At 45.4% G+C, this 15,377-nt stretch overlaps 3 protein-coding genes across 10 annotated transcripts in view; 2 read left to right on the top strand and 1 right to left on the bottom strand.

Annotated features, from left to right (window-relative positions):
• NDRG3 (NDRG family member 3) overlaps nt 1–1,945 on the top strand; it is a 56,924-nt gene extending 54,979 nt beyond the window's left edge. For both annotated transcript variants that reach the window (XM_058814860.1, XM_058814859.1), the window contains one exon: nt 427–1,945. In XM_058814860.1, the coding sequence (XP_058670843.1) occupies nt 427–605 (179 nt within the window). In that variant the 3' untranslated portion in view covers nt 606–1,945. The remainder of the gene's footprint in view (nt 1–426) is intronic.
• SLA2 (Src like adaptor 2) lies at nt 1,838–4,559 on the top strand. Its single transcript, XM_058814977.1, has 6 exons — nt 1,838–1,862; nt 2,647–2,796; nt 2,964–3,090; nt 3,185–3,304; nt 3,813–3,922; nt 4,498–4,559. The coding sequence occupies exons 1-6, from the start codon at nt 1,838–1,840 to the stop codon at nt 4,557–4,559; spliced, it is 594 nt and encodes a 197-aa protein (XP_058670960.1).
• Nucleotides 4,560–8,597: 4,038 nt separating this feature from the next.
• PHF20 (PHD finger protein 20) overlaps nt 8,598–15,377 on the bottom strand; it is a 72,104-nt gene continuing 65,324 nt past the window's right edge. For all 7 annotated transcript variants that reach the window (XM_058814497.1, XM_058814499.1, XM_058814500.1 and 4 more), the window contains 3 exons: nt 14,749–15,145; nt 12,759–12,942; nt 8,598–11,228 (listed from right to left, as the gene is read on the bottom strand). In XM_058814497.1, coding sequence (XP_058670480.1) covers nt 11,086–11,228; nt 12,759–12,942; nt 14,749–15,145 — 724 coding nt within the window. In that variant the 3' untranslated portion in view covers nt 8,598–11,085. The remainder of the gene's footprint in view (nt 11,229–12,758; nt 12,943–14,748; nt 15,146–15,377) is intronic.

Genomic DNA, 15,377 nt, shown 5'->3' with positions numbered 1-15,377 from the left:
TGTCTCAGCATGTCCTGCTGTGGGTGGGCTGATCATTGTACCGTGTGTGCTATGGGTTTCCACCTTTCATTTGTATTTTGTTGATTGTTGCATGACTTCAGCTCTGTGGTTTTCTAGAGTGATGAGACTAACTTTCAAAAGGTCATCCATGCCACAGCTGCCTTGGTTTGCACAGACACTGGCCGTGGCTGCACTTGCAGAGGATCAGTTACACTGCTGGCATTTTCTCACCTCAGACCTTTTGAAATTGGGCCTTAAACATCTTGCTTTAGACATGCAGAGACTTAATTTTGGCAGTGAAGAGTGAGTTTTCTTCTGAAGGGTACAGCTCTTTGTGTGCTTACCCAGTGACACATACCTGAGTGACTGTGTCTTGGCTCCAGGAGCTGCCTCCTTGTCTGAGTGCCACGTTTGCTTCTCTTGCAGTGCCAGCAGCCAGCATGACCCGGTTGATGCGCTCCCGTAGCCACTCCTCCTCCAGCGTGGGCTCTGGTGAGAGCAGCCGCAGCCGGTCTCATGCCAGCACCCATGGGGAAGGCAGTGCTGGAACCCCAGAGGGACTCGACCTCCAGGCTGCACCTCAAACCATGGAAGTATCCTGTTAGGCAGGAGCCCCTCTTCTGGATTCAGACAGCTCCACTCACCCCAATGAACCCACTCAGAATTTAGCATTTCATCTGACATGGCATTAACTGTTCTCTCTAACCTGTGCATGCCCATCCAAGCAGCCACCTCCTTGGTAGTCTGTATGTGACATTACTTTGATCTTTTCTGTATCCCTTTGGCATCAGAGTCTCTTTAAAACTCATTGACATTCCACAGTCTTAGTAAGTCCCATTACTGTACATGTTGATGCCATCTCCTGTCTGTGCTGTGTATCAATCCAGATGACAGCCGTTGTCTCCCCTCTTCATTTAAATATAATTTCTGTGGCTTTGTGAGGTTTAGAATTGCTTTCTAGTTGTGCTTCTGCTAAAGGGCCCTTGTGATGCAGTTGGTATGTCATTGGTGGGACGTGGGAACGTAAGACCATGAGGATGTGGCACTCCAGGCACTGGAGCAGGCAATGCAATGTGGAGCTGTACCCTGGGACACAGAACCCATTGGAAGATCTGTCTGTCCCCAGGGCTGTTTCACATGCCATGCAGCCTGAGACTAACAAATGGTCAGGAATACTGTTTTGGTCTTACCTGTGTATGTGTGTTAAGAAAGAGTGATTTCTTACCTGAGCCTCCTGAAAAAACAAAGCAATTAACTAGTAAACTACACTAACAAGGTGCACTATTAACCCAGTACAAGGGATTAAACTCCAGTAGCCCTGGCTCTAGACCACTTCTGCAACCCTCTGCAGACCCAGCAGAAGGACAGGATGCAGTGACACATGGTTGCTGTTCTCCCCTGGCACAGGTGAATATTTAATATTGAGCAGGTTGTGAAATGGGAAGCAGTGCCTCTTGCCAGGTGGAGATCTCAGAATCTCCTGCACTGCCATCATCTGTGTGTCCTACTGCCCCTGGCAGGATCTGCACAGGGTGCAGTTAAATGGGGGCAGGAAACACCAAGTGAGTATGGCAGCCAGAAGTCACACATTCCTGTGAGTTGTGTCAAAGGGGCGAGCAGTGAACACCACTGTGCAGACAGCAGTTACTGTCTTTGTGGAATTCACAACTGTGCTACCTTTTTACACCTGGCTGGGTCCCCTTGCTGCCAAGGTCTGGTGTTAATGGGAGAAAAGGGATGAGTGGTCAGGCTGCTGCAAGTCTCAATTGATAAGCAAAACCTCCTTTCCTCACTGCTGAGCAGCCTGACCCAATGGGAGCCAACTCCTCCCAGGGTCATGCTCATGTTCTGCTCCATTTCAGGTAGGGAATGGGACTGGGAGGCTCTGCCTGAGGGGGACTTTGTACCGGTTATGGAATAAAGCTATAACTGAGTTTCATTGTTACACTTTGTGCTCTTGGTGTTTCTCTTGGCACTGGCTGCACCTTTGGGGGTTTGGCAGCTTGAGTGTCTCCTGCTGCATAGAGCAAACTCATCCCCAGGGCAGGGAGAGGACTGGGCACCTCTGCACCAGAATAATGTGGTTGGCAGCCCTGTGGCCCTGGCAGAAGGCTGTCCAAGGGCATTGGAGAGCTGGCCCCTGCCAAAATGCAACTAGAAACATCCAGAATGGCAACAACAGGTTTGCAGCAGCACAGGCTACAGGGCTGCTTCCAGCTGTTGCTGCTCCCCAGTCTGTGCTGAGCTCCTGCCCTGATGCCTCAGAAGAGCAAACCACGATCAGGTTCCTGCAGCTTTGGGTTACTCGAAGGAGTGACAAGACTCAGCCCATAAAAAGAAACAGAGCCCCATCACACCCTGTGAGGAGATTCTGCCAGGTGCCACTGTGCAGGTGGCACCAACGCCACCTGATGTCCCAGCCATTCCCTGTCACCTACAGTGTTCTGAAGGCGCTCATGGCCTGGGGCTGCACAGGGGTGCTTGCAGCCACAAGGCCCACGGGGAGAAAGGTGATGGCTGCTGCTTCTGTAGGATGGTTGAATCCCTGTAGTGTGTGGGAGTTAAGAGTGCATCAGGCAGCGGGGGCTGAGCAGGACAGGGTCCTGGGACAGCCCAGCCAAGTGCCCTTTGCCCTGTGCCTGCCAGGCTGCTATTTCCTGTCAGTGCAGTGTGGCAAGTGCTCTGCCTGGGCCTCAGTGACTCACTGTCACATCCACCGGCTGGATAATGGGTGGCTTTACATCTCATCCTGGCTCACCTTCCCCAGCCTGCACAACTTGGTGGACCACTACTCTGGTAATGCCCCACCAGCCCCCCCAGCACCGTGAGCAGTGTGTGGGGAGATGTCCCCATGCCCTGAAAGGAGGGAGGGGGAAAATGTGGCAGCTGGTCTCTCCCCTGCCCAGTGTGCCCAGCCTGGGGGCAGGGCTGTACTCTGTTGATGCTTTTGGCTCCCTGCCCAGAGTTCAGCGAGGGGCTCTGCTGCAGTGTCTGCGAGCCCTGCCCCATGGAAGGGCCAAGAGCAGCCCCAGCCCCCACAGCACTCAGTGTCCTCAGGAAGCCATCACTCCACTGGAACAAGACTGAGAGGTGAGGGTAGCTGGGACAGGGGCCGGGCCTCCCCCCACCTGACCCTCGAGGGGCTGTGGGCTGCCTGCTGACTGCCCTTTGTACTCTCGAGCAGCTCCCTCCTGTTCTTGGAGACCACATCCCCACCGGATGGGTCTCCCATCAGCTCTTACCTGATTCTCTCAGAGACTGACACCCCTGAGCCAGACCCCACAGGAAAGGTGGTTATAGATGAGTAATGTAATAGTTCGGTCTCACAGTTAAGAGATAGGTACTATGTGGATGTATAGTGATGTTACTATAATATGTCCTCCCATAGGACATATTTTCCCCTCTTTCCCCTCCCCCTTGTAATAGCCTCGGTAGTGAGGGCATTTGGGAGGGCTTGTTACCAAGCAGCGCAACATGACAACACCTGGCCTCCAGTCAAGATGTAAGAAAGGAATCTCCACCAAAGGACGCCAGAGATGGGACTTGACTGACAAAACTTTAGGAGGAGCTAAAGATATAAAAGGCAGAGCATCCATTTTGTAGATGAGCTAGTTATGGAGACTCCCAACACTGAAATCTTTCCTGATGCACTTCTTTGTTGTAATTTTTGTTAAGGTTTAATAAACCTTTTGAAATTTTTGAAGTGAGGATCATTTCTCACATAGTGAAGGAGAGTTGAGGACAGGGTCCCCACTTGGCCACAGCTCTGTGGTGGACACCCATGCCCCAGCTCAGCCTTCTCCTCCTTTCAGCCAGAGTCTCTTGTTTGTGCTGGGGCCCATTGACCGGAATGTGGACAGCCAAGACCAATGCAGAGCCAGGCAGGCAGCAATGCTGGAAGGAGGCAGCTGCCTGAGGGCCTGTCTGTCCCTCACAGGACACTTTGGGACAGGATGCATGAGCACCAACAGGATCCATGAGCCTCACCCAGCACCCAAGGGGGAAGGAGGCAGAAGCTGCACAGAGAAGGAGCCCTACAGGCTGCAATGGGGCCCCTGGCATCTGTATTCCCACAGCAGCAGAGAGAGGACAGAAATGATCAATAAACCAAATCATGGCCCAGATGGAGGAACAGCCCAAGCCTATCGGACCTTCCAAGTTTAAGCACAACTGTTTTAGGGCATGGGTGTCTGTGCAGGCCTGTGAGCAGCAGCTGTGGACCATCAGAGTGCTTTCACGCCCATAACTCACCACTCTGCTTAGTGGGGCCAGCAGCTAGGGGGAAATCAGACCCTGACTGTGCCCAAAGCAGCTATTTTTAGACCTTTTAACACATAGATTGTAAATTCCGTAAAACAGGATCCTGCTGGACATGCAGCAATAACCATCTGTTATAAATTAAAAGGCACTTTGTTCACAGCTGAGGTGAACTTACTGTGACTTGCCCATGGGGCCAATTTCACTGCCAGAGTCTGAGGCAATTTGCTCTTCCCACAGCCCTTGGCCCCAGCTGGAGTGAGCAGGCAGCCTCAGACAACTCTCTTCAGGCAAACTCATGAGCCCAATAGGTTTAAATGTGTAATTTAACATGCACAACTGCTATTCTAGGAACAATGGGGAAAGAAATGGGTCCGTGCCAGGAATAGATTATTCAAAGAAGTAGAATGCAAATACTCAGGTAGAGCCCCGATCCCACTACGCTGCAGGGCTGAGGGGCCTGAACGCAGCAGAAAGGCCTCAGAGCAGCCACACTTATGAGCCTCTGCTTTCAACAGGCTCTTATTAGCAAAGCTGGAGCTTCCTCTGTGGCTAGAGGTGGTGCAAAAGCAATTTTGCTGCTTGGCACAGTCCCTCTCTTCCTTCCCTCTCTGCACCTTTAGGCTGGTGCAGCAAGACCTGCCCCTTAACCCAAAAGCTGCAGGTGTCTTGCTTGGACATCCCTTCCTCATCTTCCTGTCTGATGAGCTCAATCTTGAAACCTACCATAATTTTCTTGTTTTCTTCTCTACCCAGAGCTTTACAGACCTGCTCAGCCCCAGCCTCCAGCCCACATGGCCTCAGCACAGAACGGGCTGGGGTTTGTCCCAGGCTTGGTCCAAGCGTGACTGTTGTCACGCTTGGGGACCCAAGGTAACTCAGAGGAGTCTCGCATGGTTTATATTTGCTATTGACCCATGTCGTGTGAACCAACATGGCTCTTGGGTTCCTCCCTCTATCACCAATCTGCACCCAGGTTGTTGGATGCATTTACACAAAAGACCACAGTCAAGAGCCTGCTGCTCTGCCATTTGTAACCTGGAGCCAGGTAAATGGGACAGATGTGGTTGTAAAGGCTTTTCAAATCCTCCTCCCTTGCCAGCAGCCTCTGAGCCCTCTAACTTTCCTATCCTGAAAATCTCCTTGTCCTGGGCACGTGCCACTCATGCTGGGCAATATCTTTCCAGGGCACTGCCAGGCCCATTCCCTGCCTGTTAGGGCTGAATGCTGCAGCCTCTGAACACCACAGGCATGAAGCAGATTTTAACAGACAGCTGAAGCACAGAGCAGGTCCAACAGCTCCCAAGAGCAGCAGTGCTCTGCCCCTGGGGCTACTCTCCCTGGCAGTGCAGGACACGGACGCTGAAGGCTCTGAAGTGACAGAACAAGCCCCAGCAAGACCACAAGTGCTAGGGCAGGGGAGGACCCACCGGCTATCCCAGCCACTCCAGCGTGGGCAGCTGTGAAGACACAGCAGGTCTTCCCCAGTGGTGTTCCAAGTGCCCAGGATCCTCACAGGGCTCAGGCTACCTTGCAATTGTGACTCATGGCCACTTAGGCCAGATCAGCCACTCCGTGGGCAGCACAGACCCACAAGAGCCGTGTCACCACTCCCTCTGGAGTGACAAGTGTTAAAAACTTGTCCCAGGAGATGGGAGTAACCCAGATTCTTGTTAATAGATCCCTTGGGGTGGATTAGAGTGAAACAATACTGAAATGCTCAATGTGTATAAATACATGTACACAGGGTTTATTTTTGAACAATTTGGCTGCAAAGGAAAGCAGGTATGTACCTTTTTGATTATTATCTATAGCAATAAAACAATATGAAAGCATTGCAAAATTGTCATTCTAACTGCAGGAATAGAAGAAACTCTCGAGTACCATCTTTCAAGTGTTGGAGAATCAGGCACTACTTTATTCCAGACAGGAAGTGCAGTAGAAATCATTCCAGCTCACCTAGTTCTTTGCTAGACTTTTCACATATTTATACATTTAAAACCCAAATAAATTCTCAATCATTGGGTTCTACATCATACAAATCTCAGCACTTGATCTCCTATTGGATCTCTTCACCTTTGATGCTAATTTAGTCCTCATTCTTTGGTTCTCTTATCAATTTTTTTCCAGATCAGGTGACTCCAGCCTAACGAGGGCATATTTGTTAATGCCTGTTTATCTCCTCTGTATCTTCTTGCTACTCCCAACCTGCAGATGTTGATTTTTGTTGATGTGAAGCCTGTTGGGCCTCACTGAACAAAATTCAAACCCTCAGTGAGTAGAGTCTTTTGAAGAGAAACCTCAATTCCACACCGCCCCTCAACCCCTCCCTTCCCCTTTGGCAAAGGCAAACAAACACATGACTACAGTTACTTGAAAAGTTGTAAAAGTTACATCATTCCCAACAATGTAAAACTACAAAAATATCACCCAAGGATATGTATAAAGGAAAAAAGAAAAGGAGGGAGGAATGAGAAGGTAAAAATCTCACCACCCAGTCAGCCTTCGATGAGTCTTGGTAGTTGGAGCTTAGCATCTTTCCCTGCAGCAGCATTTGCTGGGATCAAAGGGATTTCCAGGAGCTGCAAAGTAGGCAAAGTGTCTTCATCAGCTCAGAGCCTCTGTGCAAAGGACATGGCTGTGCCTAGAGCCTGGACTCAGAGCAGCATCCACCCAACCCTCAACCCAAGGGCACAGAAACCACCTGTTGAAGAGCTGGTCCTTCCCTGGTGTCCTTTGTCATGTCTGTATCAAGCTCCATGACTTACTCACCAAGTCACCAGTCTGGGAGCCCTGAAGGTACACACAGCATCCACTCCCAAGTCCATGCAGCCCCTCAGAATTGGGTATGGAGCACTGCAACGCTTCATGGCCCCTTCCAGCCTCTCCTTTCAAACACCCCAACAGCACACCAGCACCACCAGCAGGAAAACTCCGCAGCAGGACAGGATGAATCCCAGTTTTGCTGGTTTGTTCTCAGTGTTTTCTGTCTACTTCTATGTTGTAAAAAGAAAAAAAAAGTGATATTTACTGTTGAACTGTTTCAACAGGACGTTGTTTGGGGTTAGTCGCAGCAGGTATTACCCAGACCAGGGCTGTACACAGGTTTTTACCTTCACAAGAACTGCTGTGCAACCAGCAGGGTTAGCACAAAGCTGTGAAACAGCGCTGCAATGGCGTGCAGTGCACCAGAACCCCACTGGGAAATCAGAGCAAGGACCACCCACAAGCACTCCCACAGGTGCATGGAACAGCAGACAGCAACAGCATGGATGGTGCACTGGCCATCAGAATGGGCATGAACAGGACCCATGGGCTGGACAATGGTCAACAGATGATGTTTTGGTCAAATAACAGCGAGAATACGGTGACTCTACCCACATGAAGTCCCACTGTTGACTGAGAGCTGCCTCCCTCTCTGCGTTTGCAACTACAGAAACCTTCCAATCACGCAGGTAAATCAGAGGGCACATGAAAACATGACAAGCCACAGCACACATCCCGTTGAATTATTTCAAATCCAGACCACAACTTTAAAACCCGATTTTGACATTTAAATAATCATCAAAGACCTGCATGATGACACAGTGCAGTGAGACACACTGAGATCTGCTGTCAGTGGCTCAAGTCTCTCCAGGCTTCACACACCAGGCTCCAGCAGTGATGCACCCTCCAGCCTTAAAATCCAGTTTCATAAGAATCCTTTTGTTTTTTTTTGAGAATGAAGTTAGAGAGCAAAATTTGGTATGACAAGGGAATAGATCTGCTTTGCTCCCACTGGAGAAACTGAGAGGGAAGAGATGAAAGCTGAAAGTACATCAACGCCTGCCCCTGCCTTCAGGCACCCTGGGCCAAGTGCACTGCTTCTCCAGCCCTCCCCAGCTTCCTCCTCTTCCCGTGCATTTTCTCTATATGGATTGTTAACTGCATCCACAGCTCCTTGCTTCACACCATCGCTAATGCTGTGCATCCTCTGAGCTGCTGCCCCTGAGAGGCTGCTCATCCAAACAGAACAAAAATTAGGGTCAGATCACACATACTAGGTATTAATATATTACCTATATTGGTACTAATATACTACATATATTAGGATTTGGGAACAAAATGTATATAAGCTCCTCATTAAACAATATCCAATACACTATTAAGGATATTTATATAACATAGTCCTGGAAAATAGTTATCTCCAGACTTTAGCAACAGTTAAGAGATATATATACCTGACAAACTACAGTACTTGCATTTCAAAGCAATGCAAAGGAAAAAATCCAAATTATTTGAGTTATCATTAATTGAAACAAAGACTTTACTAAGAATTTAAACAACAAAAACCTATTTTTTTATTTATTCCAAACACCAAGATACAGAAGTTTTCAAGTTTTGCAAATATTGCTCCAAAACAAAATTCTATGTACAGCCCCTTGGTTCTAATAGTGCATCAACAAACACGTGTGTACCCACAGTGCAATGTTTGCTCAGTTCATCAAGGCTCCACGCTGCATTCACTTACCAGTGATTTAAAGAAACAAAAAAGTGACCTGTCAGTCTGAACAGCTGGTCCAGACTAAAAATAACAATGAGGAAACTTGCAAAAAAAGGGACAGAAATGAATCCAGGCAGAGCACAATGAAGAATCTTCCCTGAATATGAGAAGTACTACTCTATTTTAAATAAATATTTTCAGTCTTTATCTGCAAGGGCTTCCCCAGCACTACTGAAGGGATGCAAGTCTCCAGGGTCTGCAACTTGATCTACCCATGGGAAATGCTTTTTCTTCCAAACCTCCAATACTGCCCTGAGCAAAAATAAACTGACAAGTGAAAATACACAATGAGCACACAAAAGCCATTGCTTGAGAAGAAATCCCCCTTTGGAGCAAGAAGCCAGCTCAGGGACCGAGTGCTTGAATGCCCTCAGACTGGGAGCACAACCAAGCTGTTCCCACACAGCGTGTCCTACTTTCCCGACTGTAACCAGGGAATGCCTTTTGTGGCCTATTTCACCTGAAAATCACCAGCTGCCTGCGAGGCTCCTCTGATACTGCTCTGAGCTACATGAGCTCAAGTACCTGACAGGAATGAGCCAAGGTATAAGCACTGGTCTCATCTTCAGAGAGCCAAGTGATCCTTAAAATACAATGTACGCTTTATTCCAATTGTGTTACAGAAAAGAAAGTTTGTTTTTCTGCTGTATGTACATTGTATTCACTATATACCGACACAGTACTATAAAACTGTGAGACAAATTATTGCCTGAACTGAATCTTGGCATAAAAGTCTTAGTTACTACCTAGAGCAGCCTAATTATTTTTTTTTCTGAAGGAAATAAAATATTCACCATGTAGAGACTGTAGCTCCTACAATAATACTGGATATTTCAAGTTTTCGTTATTCTTTGCAGAATAAAAAGATTACAGATATATATTCCAAATTAGTAATTTGTACAGGTATGGGCCTTTCTATTACAACTCGGTTTGAATGTTACCCTTTGGTAGTACCACTGCACACAATAAAATAAGGGCAACAAATCCAGCTTTTTAAGGACACCCTCTCACTGCAAAACCAGCTCACTGTGTTCCATGGGGAACTGAACTCAGCAATGTCTGTGAAGGAAAACTGAAGTTACAGCCATTATTTCAGGAGTGGTGATCTGCAGCTGAAAGACTCTGAACCTCTCAAATGCTCAGAACGTTCCAAAGGTTCTGTGTAACTTGACTGAACATCAGCAGCCTTGTCACCTACATCACAAAGTAAATACAAACTGAAAATTAAAACTTAAGGTATAAAAAGGGACTTTGTGAACACAGAGTATTTAAGATAATAACCCATTCACTGTCTGCAAGGACAGCACCTCATGCATAGATCTCGAGGCTTTATTTACACAAAAACTGATTCCCAAAACCACACATTCATAGCAAGTCTTTACAATGAACACATCCATAGTATTGAAAAAAAAAAAATCTAGATTTCCAAATATAACCGGAATGGCAATTATTAACAAATGGGTAGAAAATATATCACATCCATGACAGACCATGCTGGGTCTGAACTCAGAGTGTGGCTCCAGTCCTTTCCTGGCTGCATTCCACACTACTGCAACGAGGGGATCCCCCAGCAAGTGCTGCAGGAGGCACAGGATGGCCAGATTGAAGAGCTCAAGAATACACACAAACACCACCTTCATGGGCAGTACCAGGTCATGTGACAGAGAGGATAAATATGGAAAACAAGTGCAATCCACCTGTGACCTCCTGCTACATTATTTACTGTAACAGAAGTGTGGGTCAGGCCACTGTTACTTGAAAACCTCCACATAACACTTATAGTCAAGAGCTGGACATTCACACTTACTAAGTCTGAAACTGTTATAACATCTCCTAATGATTAAATACTGAGTGCTAGTATGCATAAACCAGAAGAAATAAAACATGACATGAGTCACTTAAACTACACAAAGTTATTTACAACCGCTGTCAACCAAACTTTTTTGGCTCTTAGAACTCTGTTTTTCAGTGGCACAATTTTTAGTCAATTCAATGATGAAGAAGTCTACCATTTTGATCAACAACTTGTAGGGAGTGAAAATTTTAGTCTAACTTATCAACCAACAGGCAACAGGAGACAAGAGTATGACCTTTTCCACAGCATTATAATTGTCTAATAAACCTGAAAAAACCTTTTTGCTCTTCTTTGAACAACACTTCTTGACAAGTCCCTGAAGTCAATCTGCATCCCATGCAAGCATCATGCTAGTTTAATTTACAGATTCAAATGTGCTCCCATCAGATACTGCAGCTCTGCAGGCAGTCCCAGCCAGAGCTCTCCAGGCTCACGTGGAGCAGCACAGCGCGATCTGCTGTACTTTGCCCAAGTCTGTTATCAGCTGCTTTATGCAGTGTTTGAGCTGGGGCAGTCGAGCCAGTGGTTCTGGGGGTTGCAGCTCTCCTGTGTAATCCAGCCAACTCTCCAGAACTGCAAAGAAAACAAAATCCATCACTACTGCAGTTCTCAGCAAACAGCTCATCTTAAGTCACAAAACAAGAATTCTTTAAATATTTTGTAACTCTTGAGAAGGCAGTGGGCAATATTTTTAACAGTTATTTGAGAAATCATAGAACTGAACACCTCACACCAATCTCTGCAAGTAACTTTTGATACATTACCAAATAATTCACATGGAGATGGAGGGAGAAGCTGCTGTTCCTAAGAAAAAGCAGGAAAGGAAAACTCTGGACCAGACATTGTGAAACCTCATGCTAAACTTCTTCTGATCTGTGTCAATTTCAGGCAAAGAAACTGTGGAGTTTACACCATCAAAAATGAGACTATCAGAACGAAAGAGATCTGTCATGCATACAGAACACAACTGACCAAGACAGAAGTGAGTAACACAAAATGGGGATGAAGATCAAAAGCACAAAGCAGCAGAGTGCTCCATAAAGAAAATAAACTGCTTTAAAAAGCTTCTCTGCGGGAAACAAGAAAAGCCCCCCCACCCCCCCAGCAGAAGTCAAGTGACAATGTAACATGCTCACAAGGAAGGTGGCAAGGGTTAGACTATGATGAGTTCTGGGGATGTTGATAGCACTGCAGATGGAGACTGAAACCTTCAAGACAGAATAAATACCTCTACCAAGAGCAGTCTTGCCACTAGCCAGATCAACAGGTAAATTTCACCTATGGGCAGCACCTGCTGCAGAACCAGCAGCATCACTCGGCACTGACACATCCCACCTTGGAGTAAGAAAGTTCCTGCTCAAAGCAGCAACACACTGCACAGACCTCTGCTCAGCAGCAGGTACAGAAAGTCCAACTTTTTGGAACCAGAGCTTTTTAGGCAGCACAGCCCTGACTGATCTTCTTTACCTGAAATAGCCCCTCATCTGTCCAACTTTTCAGTACCTTATTTATAAAGACAGGGCTCTTACTTGGGCAGAAGTTGGATTCCCCTGCAAGTAAAGCTACTGTTATAACCACTACACAACCAATGGTCAGACTTAACAATGTAAAGAACTATCCCAAATCATTCAATGCAACACAAAGGATTTATAAGTTTTCCATTGCTATGAGAATCTTAAAATATATTTAGATGAAGAATTTGGAAGAGACAGGAGAGGATAAGAGCCTTGTGCACTGAAGAGGCTACTCAGAACGGGCTAACATAGCCAGCAAGTCCCCAAAGAACACAGAAATGCAAACACACAGAAGAGTTTTGGAAAAGGACAAAAAACTAAACCCAAAAAGACACAAAGATGTTCCAGTACAATATCTGATACAACTATTTAGAGATGTCCTAACTAGAACTTTTTCTGTGAAATTCTGGTCTTTGTTTTAAAATCCACCCCCCACATCAGGAGTCTGTCTATTTTCTATTTAGAAAATGTGATAATGGAGTGTTATTCTCTTTGTAGGTCTGAAGAAGTAAAATTCTGGTTAACATGTTTTGAACAGGTAGGTCAGTTAACAAAAAATCGTTTTTTAAACTAGAATAACACTACTTACCATCTAGCTCCTTCTCAATGAAATCCATTCTGTGTATGACTTCATCTTGCAAAGATTCCACGTGAGCTAAAAGATTGAGCTGCCACTGCAGCTGTGAGTTCACTACTCCTTCTTTGTCTTTTTCCAGCAATTTCATTTCAATAGCTTCCTCTGGAGAGACTTTCTTAGAGACAGACTCTCTCACCTAGCAGAAATACACACATTAAATATCTGTTACAGTGAAAGAGAATTGGGGAGCCAAACTGCTTGAGTCCTCCCAGTCCCCTATAATTGTTGAACTCATCAGAGGCCAGTGAGTGATAGAGACACAGACCATAAACAGACACTAACCTGGTTTGGGCAAGAAGATCTAAATATAAACATATTTTATGGGTGTTTTGCTGAAAACTATTTGTACTTTACAAACATCTGGTTTTCTGAAGGTAACATACACATGTGGAGTTATCTCCCTGCCACTGTTTATCTGGAAGATCCTGCACTTAATCTGTGCATCTCAGGGAATGCTGAAGCTGTTCCTAGAACCTGACAATACAATACACCTTACAATGATCAACTAAATCAACTAAAGAGCAAACAATTCAGGAGTGAAAAGGGATTTTTCCTTAAGGAATCTAATCAAAATTCAACTAAAACTTTTGCTGAACCATCTCCAAACAAGCATTACCACTCCTTACAAAACTTGACTACAACATCAGCAGTGCTCATTCTACTCCCCTACTTTTCTCATCCTTCTGCTGAAATATGATCCTTTAGAAAAAGGCTCTTTAAGATTGAAGAACTAAAATATTTCCTTTTCTAGGAAACAATCTCAACAGACCGACAGAGAAGTTAAAAGTTGTAAATTACAACTTACATATGGATGAAATAAGAGCTATCCTAACCTTTAATCTAAAAAAAGGGAGCCCAGTATTTAATGGAATCATAAAATCCTACTGTAGTTTGGGTTGGAAGAGGTTCCAAAACCTTCCACTGTCCCAGGCTGCTCTAAGCCCCATCCAACCTGGCCTTGGACACTTCCAGGGATCCAGGGGCAGCCACAGCTTCTCTGGACAACCTGTGCCAGGGCCTGCCCACCCTCACAGGGAAGAATTTCTTCCTAATATCCCATCTAAAATCTAGACTCCTTCATCTTAAGGCCATTCCCTCTTGTCCTGTCCCTCCATCCCTTGTCCCAAAAGCCCAGTTGTCCAGGAGCTCTTTAGGCACTGTAAAGGGCTCTCAGGTCTCCCTGGATCCTTCTCTAGGTGAACACCCACAGCTCCCCTAGCCTGGCTCCAGAGCAGAGGGGCTTCACTCATTTCCCAGAGGGTTTTCAATATTTCTCATCCCACATTTCATAGGAATTGGTACTAACAGAATCAAAATTTTTGCACTGGAGAGCAGAAAGGCCTCTACTAGGCTGACAGAGATGACAATGAGAACCAAGCATTGAAAGCTAAACCTGAAGGGCTACAGTAGGAAGAAGAAACAAGACTACTCCATGGTGATCAGTCTTAAAAAAAAAACAAAAACACTTCAGGCTGATACCTTTTGTTTTCAATCTTGAAATGCTGCCTGAAGAACCCAAAATTAATTTAGCTATTAGAAAGAACATGGAAACAAGATGGACATAGTTAGAAGCTGGCCTATCAGTGTATTTGGTACTATCATACATGCTTGCTTGACCTCTTCTCTCTCTGCTAGTGCTTATGTTTCATTTAAAAGTACACAAAAGTAAGCAGCAATGAGCTACCAGTGGACCATAATACATGGTCCACGCTCTTCAAACAACTTGAGGTCCAGAAGTCAACCTAGAGTTTTAAATTATAATATAAAATGAAGGAGTTGATCACATTTATCATTTTAGCTGTTAGTGGCAACTTAAATTTAACAGTCTAATTAAAAAAAAATAAACACAAACAGACCAAAAAGTATTTTAAAAGGCTGAGGTTTGCGGGTTGCCAGGAAAACACATGCTCTTTGCTAGAGAAGGCTATTTTAATAAACATACCTTAGAGTAATTGTGTTTAGATTCATTTTCCATCTTGCATATTTCTTGGTCCAGATTCCAGCCAAACCTCTCTGAGAAGGTATCATCCCCATTTTCCCTTATTCTGTTTACTCCATCATCAATGGCTGAACTTCTGGTTTCCACAACCAGCCTCTGCTCTATGGCAGGGTAGTAGGCCCGAGGCTTCTGGTAACAGTGTTCACTCGTAATGTAAGATTCCTCCACAGAAGGAACTGTTGAGGGTTTCTCAACTGTCCCATTCCAAGTTCTATAACTTGCTGTCTCCTCTTTGCAATTTTCCTCAAAGTGAATGATGTGTCTTGTATGGATTTTTTCATCCACCGTGATGTGCTTCCATGGATGACACCAAAGCTTTAAGTCAGGGTGTTCTTTATTTCTGTTCAAACATAAAAAAGTAAACCATCCAATTTAAATGCCAAAGTGACTAAGCAAACTATCCTCTTGCATAAAGAAGTTAAGTAAAGTGAGAATAATTATGGGAAAAAAAGACAAACCAAGGTTTGGATTAAGAAAAAACTTGAAGAATAAGCTGCAAATATACACATATGACTTCTCACCAATGCTGGCCCTTCATGGAACATTTTGCTTCACTATTTGCAATTTATTAG

Source organism: Ammospiza caudacuta, chromosome 15 (assembly GCF_027887145.1).
Source record: "Ammospiza caudacuta isolate bAmmCau1 chromosome 15, bAmmCau1.pri, whole genome shotgun sequence".
NCBI lineage: Eukaryota > Metazoa > Chordata > Aves > Passeriformes > Passerellidae > Ammospiza > Ammospiza caudacuta.
This window is presented reverse-complemented; position numbering and strand designations above follow the sequence as displayed.

What these genes read in the sequence shown, in the direction of transcription:
- SLA2 (XM_058814977.1), top strand. Translation starts at nt 1,838, where the DNA reads ATGCTCATGTTCTGCTCCATTTCAG. An exon ending in CATGTTCTGCTCCATTTCAG is followed by an intron (nt 1,863 to 2,646) that starts GTAGGGAATGGG and finishes TGTGCCTGCCAG; the next exon opens with GCTGCTATTTCCTGTCAGTG. An exon ending in CTTGGTGGACCACTACTCTG is followed by an intron (nt 2,797 to 2,963) that starts GTAATGCCCCAC and finishes CTCCCTGCCCAG; the next exon opens with AGTTCAGCGAGGGGCTCTGC.